Consider the following 12444-nt stretch of genomic DNA (forward strand, 5'->3'; position numbering starts at 1 on the left):
AATCCTGCCATGGTTGGGGGACTTGTCCAGGGTTCTCAGATGGACAGGAAGCAGAGCCTGGGCCCTGGGCCTTGCCCTCGCTCTCTCAAACACGACTCTTTCTGCAGCTGCGTCACTCTGCGATAATCTCTCCTGGTTTACCCAAACCCTCTTATAGCCTTGGGGCCTCTGCTGGTGCCAAGCGTGGAGCTACAGGCATGTGCCTTGCAGGCGGGGAGCACCCCGTGTTCAGAACCGGTCGTGGCGACCGTTACTACGTAGGCCCCGCAGGAATGTCGTCCACACATGTTTCTACCTGAACCGTGGGCCTGCGCCAGCCTCCCGGCCGTTGTTTACGTGGCGTTCACAACGCAGGGCCTCCACGCCTGCTCAGCCCACTCAGCAGGGTCGGAGGAGGGGTGGGGGGACCCCCTGGTTGAGTCCTCTTCCTTAATTCTGAGCCCAGAGAGAGTTTGCTCGCACCTCGCCTGCCCCGGGGGCCCCATCCCTGTCTCTCCCCTCCCCCAAAAGGAATTTTTCCGAACTTTGATTTTCTTCTAAGAAATGGTTTTCCAACCACACAGCCAAGCAGCTGTTTGAAACTACTGCTTTGTGTTAGGGATGTGGGCCGCCTTCCCTCCTCGACCATCTCCTGCCAGGCAGCAGCACTGCAGGACAAGGAGACGCCACTCCGGGAGGGCAGCTGCCACTTAAGCTGAGACCTCTGCGGTCTGGTGTCTCTTGGGGATCTCTCTGAGAACACCAGAGAGCCGCCTGCAACAGTCACACAGTGGCATGCTCGTCACTGGGAGCGTCCAGGCGCAGCAGGTCACACGCACTCGGGCACCCACTCAGTCACATCCTGCACATGCCACACTGAGGCCAGATTTTGTTAAAGGAAATAAAAATGAAAACAGTCACAAGCACAGATTACAATGTCTTCATACTCATAAAAAGCTTAAGAAATCAGGTAGGTAGAGTTCACAGCACCCACGGGGTGGGGACCAGCATAAGACGTAACTAAATGATGCCAAACGGAGTCCTTGGCTTTGCAGAAACATAAGGTCCTCGACCTCCTAGAAATCTCTTGCAGCCTTGCCTCTTCATTACAGTGTAGGGAGAGCAAATTTTTGGGGGAATATCGGTCCCTGAACTTGGAGATTTTAGCATTAAACTCATTGTGAGATTTGTACTGGAATCTCTCCATGACATAATTTCTTGTTTTGGTTTCTTGGATCTAAATTATTAAAAGTTAATCCTTGCACGCATGGTTCTCAGTTCTCAGGTAAAAATAAGAAAAAAAAGAGAAAAATGTAGATTATTTATACATAAAATTAAAAAAATAAAAGTTAATACTGCATCAGATTATGTGAAAAATGATGCTCATGTAATTCCTCTCTCCAAATCCACCCCCTTGGTTACTTCCTCTCAAGCTGATGCCAGGCTGGGCTGTGTGACTTGCTTTGGCCAATGGGATAAGAGTAAATACGATGCTTGCAGAGGCTTGGAAAGTGCCCAAGCGTTAGGGCTTGTCCCTTCCAGCCGTGGGGAACTCTTCTACCTCCAGACAACTCACAGGTTCATGAGAGAGAACCCTTTTGTTCTTTTAAGCTACTAAATTTTGGGGGTGATTTCTTTCTTTCTTTTTTTTTTTTTTAGAGACAGAGTCTCACTTTGTTGCCCAGGCTAGAGAGTGCCGTGGCATCAGCCTAGCTCACAGCAACCTCAAACTCCTGGGCTCAAGCAATCCTGCTGCCTCAGCCTCCCGAGTAGCTGGGACTACAGGCATGCACCACTATGCCTGGCTAATTTTTGTATGCATGTTTTTAGTTGGTCAATTAATTTCTTTCTATTTTTAGTAGAGATGGGGTCTCGCTCAGGCTGGTTTTGAACTCCTGACCTCGAGCAATCCACCCGCCTCAGGCCTCCCAGAGTGCTAGGATTACAGGCGTGAGCCACCACACCCGGCTTGGGGGTGATTTCTTAAGCAGCAAAAGCGAACTGTTACAAATACACCATAAAATCCTCCCTAAAATATGCTCTCTAGACAGCCGCCAGACCCTGGAACCATCGAGGATTTATTATCACGGTTAAGTGACTTTCTCCATGTCTTTCTTTTACATGCTCACAAAGCCATTTCATTTCCAAACATTTTTTTTATATGGGTTCCCCAAAGTTAGGCACAGAACACTCATAGTTAATCACGTCTATTGAAGTTAGCAACGAAATGCAACAACCTCCTAGGAAAAAGCTTGTAGGTGCGCTCCCTGCCCGGAGCCTGCACAGCACACTGGCCCAGAGCACCATCCCAGCCAATGACCCCTCTCAAGTCTTGGGGACTTGTATTTGTTTAAGGTGTTCAAAGGACAGAAAGGGAGTATCTGACTGGGACAAGTCTTTGAGGACAGTATTCCTTTCTGCTCTAATAAAACAAGCCTGTTCTCATTTGCTCACCTACCAGGGAGTGTTGCTCAAAGCAGAAAATGAATGTGAGCGGCAATAATTGCAAAGATAACAACAATGACAGGAAAAAACAGTTCCTGGGAACATTTATACGGTGCTTTGACAGCCCCTAGCTGTGAGATCAAAGAGTTCAAGGAGGGAAGAAACAATCCGCGGTGCAGTGGGCTGAGAGCTGGGTTTCAAAGATGCCACTTGAAATGTCAAAGTGGTCCGTTATAGCTTCAGGGCACTGGAGTTCTGTGTGCCAGTGATATTGTTGGGGAAACTGAAGTGACTTGAGTTTTGACTTGGCCACCAGCAAACCTGGGCACTAATCCTAGATGATAGTGGCTACCAGTTTTTGAGGGCCTGCTTTAACCAGCTTCTCTGTCTATCCACACTGAGTAAACTCCTACAATAACCCTGCAAGGTAGATAGAAACATCCTTCTTTTACGGACAAGGAAATCAAGGCTCAGAGAGGTTAAGGTACTTGCCTGAGGTCACACAGCTCACAGTCAACAGCAGAACTGGGATTAGATCTGAAGTCTGTCTGTTCTCAGCATATCCTGTTCTAAAGCCTGGTACTCTAGTAGCTTTGATTCTGACCCAAGTTGGCCTCCCTTCCTTAAGATACCCGCTATGTGGCCAAAACTCAATAATACAAAGAAAAGCTCCTGAAAAAAAAATCACTGTAAAATTTTCTATTAGAATTGAACCATGACCAGTTAGAGAATTTCAAAGAACTGAGCCCTAACCCAGGTAACAATAAGCAGTGCCCACCTAATTTCATTATGTAGAGTATTCTAAAGAATTTGGGGAATGGTATACTACTGTTAGGCAGAGAAGTGTTTATCTGGACTCTCTCTATGCCCTGGATATCTGAAGTATCCACAACGAGGGTATTTAAAATGCAGTATCTCAAACACATACTTTCTACAGTTGAGCTGAGTCATGGTATCATCACATTATGTTTTTCTATCATTGCAAATTAGGTCTGTCTTCAGTTGCATATTTTATAATTCATTCAACAGATGACATTGAATCTTATTTATTTCACCTAGGATTTTTTGAAATACTTTTTGCCTGCAAACATTTACATTCTTAATAAAAATCCTTCCTTCAAAACTCTGAGATCTATCTCAACCACAAAGGCCAGCCCCTATGGCATTTTTAGCCTGTCTCAGACAAGGCAGCAAGTGCCTAGATACAGAGATACAAGGCACTGCTATGCTGTTGCATGACCCTCACCTTCCTGGGCGGTATGTTCTCTCCCTGTGTCCTCTACAATCACACCCAACATAGGGATAAATACTTAGAAAATGCTAAATGGTTTCTTGTTGGTTGAAATAAAAGAGAGAATTCTCAGCTTATCCGATGCTGCATGGAATTCGGGACATCCCATGTCCCTTGTGAGCTCCTCTGAGAAGCAATGATCATTCATTCATTCTGCAAATGCTACTGAGCACCTACAATGGGCTTAGAGTCTTGCTACTCAAAGTAGGTGCAGGGCTGGCAGAGGCAGCTTCACCTGGGCCCCTGCCATTTCCCTCCACCTGCTGCATCATGAGGGGCATTTTGACAAGACCCCCAGGTTATTTATATGCATGTTAAAACCCAAGAGGCACGGCTTTAGAGGCACTGTAAGGGATAAGATTTTCTTCATAAAGCAGCAATCCTGATATCTAGACTAATAATGATAGGGAAGATATTAAGAGGTACTTCAAAACTGTAGAAGATGGGAGCTTCCCCACGGCCCAGGCATGCTGGAAGATCCTGACACAGGGAGATCCACAGGGACTCGAGGTCTAGGAAGCTGGGGGGAAGGAGGGCTGGGGAAGCCACAGTAGCTGCCCCAGTAGAAGGAAATTCCACCCTCAAGATTGAAATAGAGGGGATGTTCTTAGGGTTCGTGAATTCAGCAAAGTGTACTCTGTGAAAGCTTTAGATGAAAAAGTTATTTCTGGTGGTGGTCTTCAAACTTCAACGAGCATGAGAATCACCTGGTGACACAGATTGATCAAAGAAAGAAACAAAAAAGCAAACAACAGATTCCAGGTCTCACTTCTAGACCTTCTCATTCAGAAGATGGAGAGTGGTGGCCTTCAACCTGAGCTGCCCAGTGGAGTCACCCTTGGAGCTTTAAAAGATACCGATGCCTGGGACTCACCCCTAGAGATCCCAGTTTGATTGAGAGAGGTGAGAGGAGAGAGGTGTAGGCAACAGGATTTTAAAAAATTCCCCAGGTGACTATAATGAGCGGCAAGGTTGAGAACCGTTGATCTCAAACAGTGGGGCTCAATGCATCAGGGTCCCCAGGAGGGCTGGTTCAAACAGATTTCTCCTACCCTAGAGTGTCTGATTCAGTAGGTCTGGAGTGAGGCCTAGAAATCTGCATTTCCATAACATTCCCAAGTGCTGCTGGTGCTGATGGTTTGGAGGCCACGCTTTGAGGACCATTGGTAAATAGGGAAGGAGTTGGGGCCCAGGACTGGCACTTTTTAACATGCAGCTGAGGGATTCTGATGCCAAGTGTCTGAGCCCCACTCTTAAGCAGTGTTCCGTGTGGGCTGTGCAATCTCAGGCTGGCATCCAGGGACCCTCCGTGTTTCTCTCGTTCAACAGCACTGGTCTTTCCCTCCCATTCCTATCTTCCAAGCCAAGCATTCATTTCTAGATATTTACTGTCTGCTATAGTTTGGGTGTTTGTCTCCCCAAACTTCATGTTGAAATTTGATCCCCAATGTTGGAGGTGGGGCCTAATGGGAGGTGTGGGGTCATGGAGGCAGATCCCTCATCAATGGGTCGGTGCTGTTCTCATGGAAATGGAAATGAATGAGTTCTCACTCTATTAGTTTCTGCAAAAGCTGGTCATTAAAAAGAGGCTGGCATCTCCCTGCTACCTTGCTTCCTCTCTCAACATGTGATCTTTGCACACACTGGTTCCCCTTCATCTTCTACCATGAGTGGAAGCAGCCTGAGGGCCTCACCAGGTGCACATGCCTAATCTTGAACTTTTCTAGACATCAGAGTTGTGAGCCAAATAGACCCTTTTAGGTCAAGTTGCTTAACTTCTCAAGGCTTTAGTTTTCCCATTTGTAAAATGGGGTATCTGCCTCAGAGAGCTGATTCAATGAGATAATATTAATATATATGAAATGCCATGAAAAGGGAAGTGCATGGTAAATACTATACATATGTTGGCTACTATCCCCAGTAATCCCTCTCAGAAAATAGACAAATTGGACTTCCTCTGGGAAAAGTGATGGTTTCTCTAGCCTCCTGCCTGGAAGGAGTATGGCATTCCCTTTCTGCTGTCTTAGCATTTGATGTATGTCTCTACCATGGCACTATTTTGCTCTATTAGTTAATTTTCTCTCTTTGTCCACAGATGGGTGAGATCTTCTATATCTTGCTCATTTTTGGATTCCCAGCACCTAGCATAGTGCTAGACACAAGACATACAAGATAAATGTTGGCTGAACAACTGAATATGTGGTTAGAAAAAAAATTGTCTTGCTGTTTCTGAAGTTGCCTAGAATCATCTGTTAATGAACAGAAATGATTCTCTAGTATATAACCAGTCTTTCTGTTGAAGAATGGGAGTAACAATTAGAACAGAAATGGTACAAGATAAGTCATTCTCTTCATGTCCACTGATGACGAAGTTACAGGAACATATGATGATGGGTGCATTTGTAAGACATCAGATGTTCTTATAACTCACTGCCTGATTCTCAACATGTGATCTTTGCACACACTGGTTCCCCTTCATCTTCTACCATGAGTGGAAGCAGCCTGAGGGCCTCACCAGGTGCACATGCCTAATCTTGAACTTTTCTAGACATCAGAGTTGTTGCCAAACATCTGATGTTGGCAAGCATCAGATGCTTGCCAAATTTGTTTCCTTTACCCAGAATGCATTTCTCAGATTCCCTTGTGTCTAGGTGGGACCATATGACTACATCCTACCAGTAGAATTTGAGTAGATCTGATGTGTGTCCCTCCCAGGCTGAGGGGTTAAGGGTCTGGTGGCTTCTCCAGGCTCCCTGTTTCCTTGGCTACCAGCTGGATGCAGAGCCTCCAGGAGGTAACTCTTGGGCCCTAACAGTCGTTGGAGCTCCAGGAGGGGAAGAGGCTGGATCCCTGAATGGCTGAGTGGAGCCCAGTACCCCTCAACCTGTCTCCCATCCCTGCTTGTGAGAAATGAACTTTCATTATTTTAAACCGCTGTATTTGACAGTTGTTACTTCACCCCCCCCCACTACTCTAAAAACAAAGGAGACCAAAAGTCCCAACTTTGAGTTTTGAAATTTATTGGGGGGGGGGGGCGACTTATTTTGATGACCTGTGACACACATGCTCGTGCGGATCCCCGAGGGCCACTCCACTGCCGATAGCAAACATGACACAGTTGCCTGGTCGATGGAAGCAACTGTGCACATCTCTCTTACTAAATTAATTGTCAATGTGAATTTTTACAGTAAAAAATACAAGAAAGTTAATTTGAGGATTTCTAAAGTCGGGGGAAGGCAGAAAGAACCCCAAAGACCCTACAAAAATTCTCTCCTAGATAATTGGTATGGTTTTAAAATTATAGTCTTTCCAGAAAACTGTGGCTTCTGGTGCCTCCTTGGGGCTTCTGTGGAACGGAGCCTTTACGAGGTCTGCCTCATAGGAGACCAAAAGCCACATTCTGTAAACTGGGTTTGGCTTGGCTCAATGTCCCATAGGCCTCTTCACCCTCATTTATTCTCCCCGCCAACTTCATATTACTGGGTGGTAAACTCACCATATTCTGGCTGCTCTTTGGTTTCAAAAGTCCGGTGGCCTGGGGCCGGACGGTCCCACCCCCTGGGGGGGTTGAGGAAGTTGCTGTCGTCTGAGGTACTGTCGTACTTGTAGTCCTGGTCCCCGCTGTTTGCCCTTGCCAAGGACAAGGACCTCTGCCACCAGGCCCTCCAGTCGGGGGCCGGCACTGCCCAGCTGGGCTTATTCTCCGGATGCTGATCTTTATCTGCTTCCGAGTCAGGGCCGTCGACCACCTCTATGGTGACCTGAAGAATTCAGAACAGGCTGGGGTCAATGCCTGTCGGAGGCTGTTGACTCCGATCTAGGGGACCCTTGGAAGAAAGTCTGAGGGAGCAGAGGGAGACAATGGGCGCATCCCTCATGAAGGAACGCTGGGGTCACGTGGTGACACAGAATGGAAAACAGCCAGGGATGGTCCAGGTGAATTCCATCACTAGATGGAACATGGCCTCTGGCTGGGAGATGACAATTCATCAGTGGGGTCCCTGAGTCACCCATGACCAAATTGGTGAGAACCCTTTCATTCAAGGAGTAAACATGTATTGTATGTGTTCTTTTTTTTTTTTTTTTTTTTTTTTTTTGAGACAGAGTCTCGCTTTGTTGCCCAGGCTAGAGTGAGTGCCATGGCATCAGCCTAGCTCACAGCAACCTCAAACTCCTGGGCTCAAGCTATCCTCCTGCCTCAGCCTCCCGAGTAGCTGGGACTACAGGCATGCACCACCATGCCCGGCTAATTTCTTTTTTCTATATATATGTTAGTTGGCCAATTAATTTCTTTCTATTTATAGTAGAGACGGAATCTTGCTCTTGCTCAGGTTGGTTTCGAACTCCTGACCTCGAGCAATCTGCCCGCCTCGGCCTCCCAGAGTGCTAGGATTACAGGTGTGAGCCACCACGCCCAGCCATGTATGTGTTCTTGAAGGGACACTAGAATAATCAGAGGGAAACATAACACTTATTTAATACAAAATCTTTCCCAGGTTCTGTTCTGAAAGCTCTGCTGATACTAATTTATCTAACCCTCCACAACCTCCCATCCCTGCAAGTGTGTGCCGCACCTCCCACCAAGAGCTGGGGTCTATTTCTCCTTCCTGGAGATCTGGGCTGACACGTGACTCGCTCTGTCCAGTGGAATGGGTAGGATCAGAATGGTGACAGGTCTTAAAAGCTCTCGTAGCTTCCGTTTTCATTGTCTTGGAACGCTCCCACTGTTAGGTAAGCTAGCGCAGCCTAGACCACTGCTTGCGTGGGGACCACGTAAAGGGGGAGGCCATGTGGAGGAGCGCCAAGGCACCTCAGTGTCCAGGCCCTGGCCACGTGAGTGGGGCCCCCCTGGACCCTCCAGCCCCGGGTGGGCCACCCCTCTTGCCACCACATGGAGGTGAGGCAAGCTCTGCTGGCTGAGCCCTGCTCCAATCCCCGACCCACAGCCATCCAGTGGTCATTGCTTCAAGCCATTAAGTTTTGGGGTGGTTGCTAGACAGCCACAGATAGCTTTTTATGGACAGGGAAAACTGGCACACAGAGATGTTAACAGCTTGCCAAAGGTCACAGAGCTAGACGAGGGGACTCTGGTTCTGGAACCCATGCTTTTACCGACTTTGTGACACTGTCTCTAGAAAAGGAAGTGAAAGAGGGACTGTACCCTCATGAGACCAAGGGAGCACAGAGGCCACAGGTGCTGGTGGGGGCTGCTTGCCACAGGGTGTGCCCAGATGTGAGCACAGGGTCCTCGAGACCAGGCTTTCTCAGCTCTGACTGTCACTTATCCCATAGTCCAGCCCCAGCCTGCACACTCCTCAGCCAACCCTCAGGGGCAGAGCACATAGTCCTGGAACCAAGGTTAGAACTTGCTCTCGGATTTACGGAGCCTAGTCTTGAAGTCTGTCACGGGGCTAGAAGAATGCAGCTTCTTGGCTCTGAGAGACAATCAATGTAGAGAAACTTGTTTAAAAAATATAATAAAAGACTCATTGGGTTCCTTTGGCCATCACTGAGCTCTTGCAACACCCCCTGGATGAGTTATGCGCAAATGAATCAGAAACATGCGCTCCAAGTAATCAGTGCAAGATGTACTGGGCAGATGCATTTCCAGTTTTGCCCTAACCTGACATCTGAGAGAGCTGCCGAGATGCTCTGCCAAATTGCACTGGGGTGTGCCCATCCTAGAGACAGATAGCCCCTTCCTTTTGTGTGAGCAATAGGAAGGTTTGAATCCTGCTCACTTTGACATTGGAAGGAAGTTGCCCTGCCTATGGTGGGCCCGGGCTGTGGTTTTGTGCAGTCCAGACATATGGTCAAGAGGGTGACCCTCAATTGCAGAGTCTACTCAGATGGGCCAAGTGCATCTTTCTCCTCTGTTGTGGGATGCCGAGAAGGGCACCACTAGCTTTATGCCACCAATTATTACCCCAATCTTATAGGCATCCCTTGCATATTTATAAGTAACTATGGAGCTTTTTAGTAATCCCCCAAAAAAGAAAAAAAGGGAGAAAAGAAAATGGATGCATCATACATCTGGTGTCATTGTTGTATGCTGAAAAGGATGGTTGCTGGGGAGTAATGGTAAGTGGGATCCACACAGGGCCTTGGAAGGACGAGTGGTGGAGGAATGGACAGCTGGGGTGGTGCAGAACCAAGCGGGGCAGTGGCAGGGCAGTGCTGAGCCTTGGAGATGTACCCTTTCTCCTCTGCAGCCCCGTCACCCTCTGCCTGCAGACTGAACAACTGAGCTGCAACAATCATCTGGAAGGCTATAAAGGGTCTTGGAGGGGAGAGGCTGCCAAGAGCCAGGCAAGCCTGCAATTATGGTAATGAAATCAGTCTCTGGGTAGGAGATAAGGGGAAATGTACCCCACAGTTTTGGTATTCCATTTGTATTCAGACTGGAGTCAAAGGGATTGCTTAAATGAGATGTGCCCTGCAATTTCTCCAAGCTGGGAATAAAAACAATTTCATGTTTCAAGCTATTACCGTCAATACGATTTTCCCCCCAAATTGCTGCTCAGCTCCAAACAAAATAGATTTGTTGCCTGGCCAGGCTTTGAGTAGCAAAATACAAATTTACTCCAAAAACTATATCAATGACTAAATCTCCACACTTAGAGGTTTCTTTTTTCCCTTTAATTGCTAGCCACTGGTCCAACTGAATTTTAAAAAACAAAACAAAACAAAAAAACAAACAAATCTCAGGACCCACCCTTCCCTACGGTTAACAGAGTGGAAACCTCATACTGATATCAAAAGAAGAAATCTAGTCCTCAACCTGAAGGTTCATAGGCATCCAATTAAAAAGCCTTAATGAGCATGGTCGATGACTTTTCAAAGGGTGGGGATTAGTTTTATATTTCCTGTTGCTCTCATTCTATTTACATGTTTTTTAGCGTCAAAGAATCCTTTGAGAAAGATGTCTGGAACAATCATCAATACGATAAACCATAGGTGTGGGAGGGAGCACAGCAGAGTTGCAAGACCTTACCATCCTTTCTCGTCCTCAATACACATCATTGAAATGTCTCCATATATTTGTTTCTTCTGGACTTTTCCACACCACCAATCAAGATGCTAACAGAAAGGGAACAATTTCAAAAGCCTCAAGTCCAACTTCTGACAGAATAGCCCCAGCTCCAAGAAAGAGAGTCCAAAATACGTGCCAATTTGGGGAATTCTGTCCAAAATCGGGGAAAGGAGAGTAAGACCCAATGCACCTTGATCCGGTTTCCTTCTCTTGATAGTTAATACTTTTATTAGAAACAAACTCTTTACTGCTGCTCTGAAATGCATTTTCCATAGGGAAACTGACACCATTCTCAGTCTAACTGATAATAAAGCAAAGCCAGTGAATATAGAGTTCATGTCCTTCAAAGCCACTGAATACAGAGTTTCATGTCCAAGAAACCCAGGAGGGTCTTCTTGCTCGTTGGTCCTCTGAGCCTTGAGCGCTGTGGGGACCCGGTGGGTATGGGTGGGCGTTTCCCAGACAGCAAGACAATTTCCTTAGGAGCACAGAACATCCAGGGATACGTCTCCTGCAAAGGTTTTGGATCCAGGCCATACTATACCCCACCTTCCTTGACAACTGCCACAGAAAGAACACAAAATGCACTAGGAAGATACGTAATCCCCTCATCTTAGATGCGCTGATGCTCTAAAAACAGCTGTGGCAACCCCATCTAACTGTGGTTAATGCTTCGCCACTTGCAGCATGCTTGCCTAAACGTTGTTGTCTGTTCTACACAACTTAGACCCAATTTTCAGGCACAGAAACTGGCTGGGAGAATTCAAGTTCCTGAGGTAGACAGCAGGAAAGGTGGAGAGTCGGTCTCAAAACTAGAGCTTCTGATTCTCCGTTACCTGTATACACATTTCCTCTGTCACCTTCACCCCCAATGTCATCACCAACCAGCATCTACCAGTTCTGGGAAGCTTACCCTGTGCTGAGCGCTTCATATCGATGCTCTCATTTAATCCTTGCAGATAACCATACTTGCATGTAGTATCATGCAACACAGGTGCTCAGGGGTACTAGTATCTTTCTGACTTTATAAGGAAACTGAGGCCCAGAGAGGCCTAGTGACCCACACGAGGCTACAGAGGTGAAGCCTGGGTGACTAAATGGTGGCACCTGATCCCAAGCGCAAGTCAGTCTGACCGGGGACAGCAGCAGCCCAAGACGATCTGAGCCATACAGGCTTGTCCCTGGAGGGGCATAAGTCTGTGTCTTGGGCACAGACATTTCTTGGTTCTTACTCAGCCAGACCTTCCATTCCAAAAGTATTTTAGAGAAAAAGGAGGAAGAGAAATCAAAAGTAGAAGCACATACAACATTTGTGGCCCTGGCCAACTCATCTGATTGTATCTGGAGGCACTCAAGAGGCCTGTGGCCGTATGAATAAGTCTGTGCAAGGAAGAAAAGGCCTTTAGAAGGCTGTTTTTAAGTCCCTCTCAATGGAAGAAAAGAAATAAGTATATTGGTTGAAATGAATACTAATCTCAGATTGATCCAGAAAAGAGAAATATTTGGTTGTGAATAGCTACCATAGTCATGAACTGATGCAGTAAGCCTAATAATGAGTTCATTTTAGAGATTTTTTTTTTCTCTCTGCTATCTGACCATCAGCTACAGACTGAAAACCCAGCCAAGGGTACTTAAACTTTAAGTCTAACCTGTCCTGGGGGATTTACTTTCTTTCCTGAATGATTTTTTTCCCCCT

The 12444-nt window shown here is 46.7% G+C and overlaps 2 protein-coding genes across 2 annotated transcripts in view; one reads left to right on the plus strand and one right to left on the minus strand.

Annotated features, from left to right (window-relative positions):
• TASP1 (taspase 1) overlaps positions 1-10430 on the plus strand; it is a 311116-nt gene extending 300686 nt beyond the window's left edge. The window contains exon 14 of the mRNA XM_076010922.1: positions 9928-10430. Coding sequence (XP_075867037.1) covers positions 9928-9954 — 27 coding nt within the window. The 3' untranslated portion in view covers positions 9955-10430. The remainder of the gene's footprint in view (positions 1-9927) is intronic.
• The window catches only part of ISM1 (isthmin 1), a 74719-nt gene that overhangs the window by 11828 nt on the left and 50447 nt on the right, over positions 1-12444 (minus strand). Inside the window, exon 3 of the mRNA XM_012780831.2 lies at positions 7212-7476. Coding sequence (XP_012636285.1) covers positions 7212-7476 — 265 coding nt within the window. The remainder of the gene's footprint in view (positions 1-7211; positions 7477-12444) is intronic.

The sequence above is a fragment of the Microcebus murinus genome, chromosome 16, assembly GCF_040939455.1.
Source record: "Microcebus murinus isolate Inina chromosome 16, M.murinus_Inina_mat1.0, whole genome shotgun sequence".
NCBI lineage: Eukaryota > Metazoa > Chordata > Mammalia > Primates > Cheirogaleidae > Microcebus > Microcebus murinus.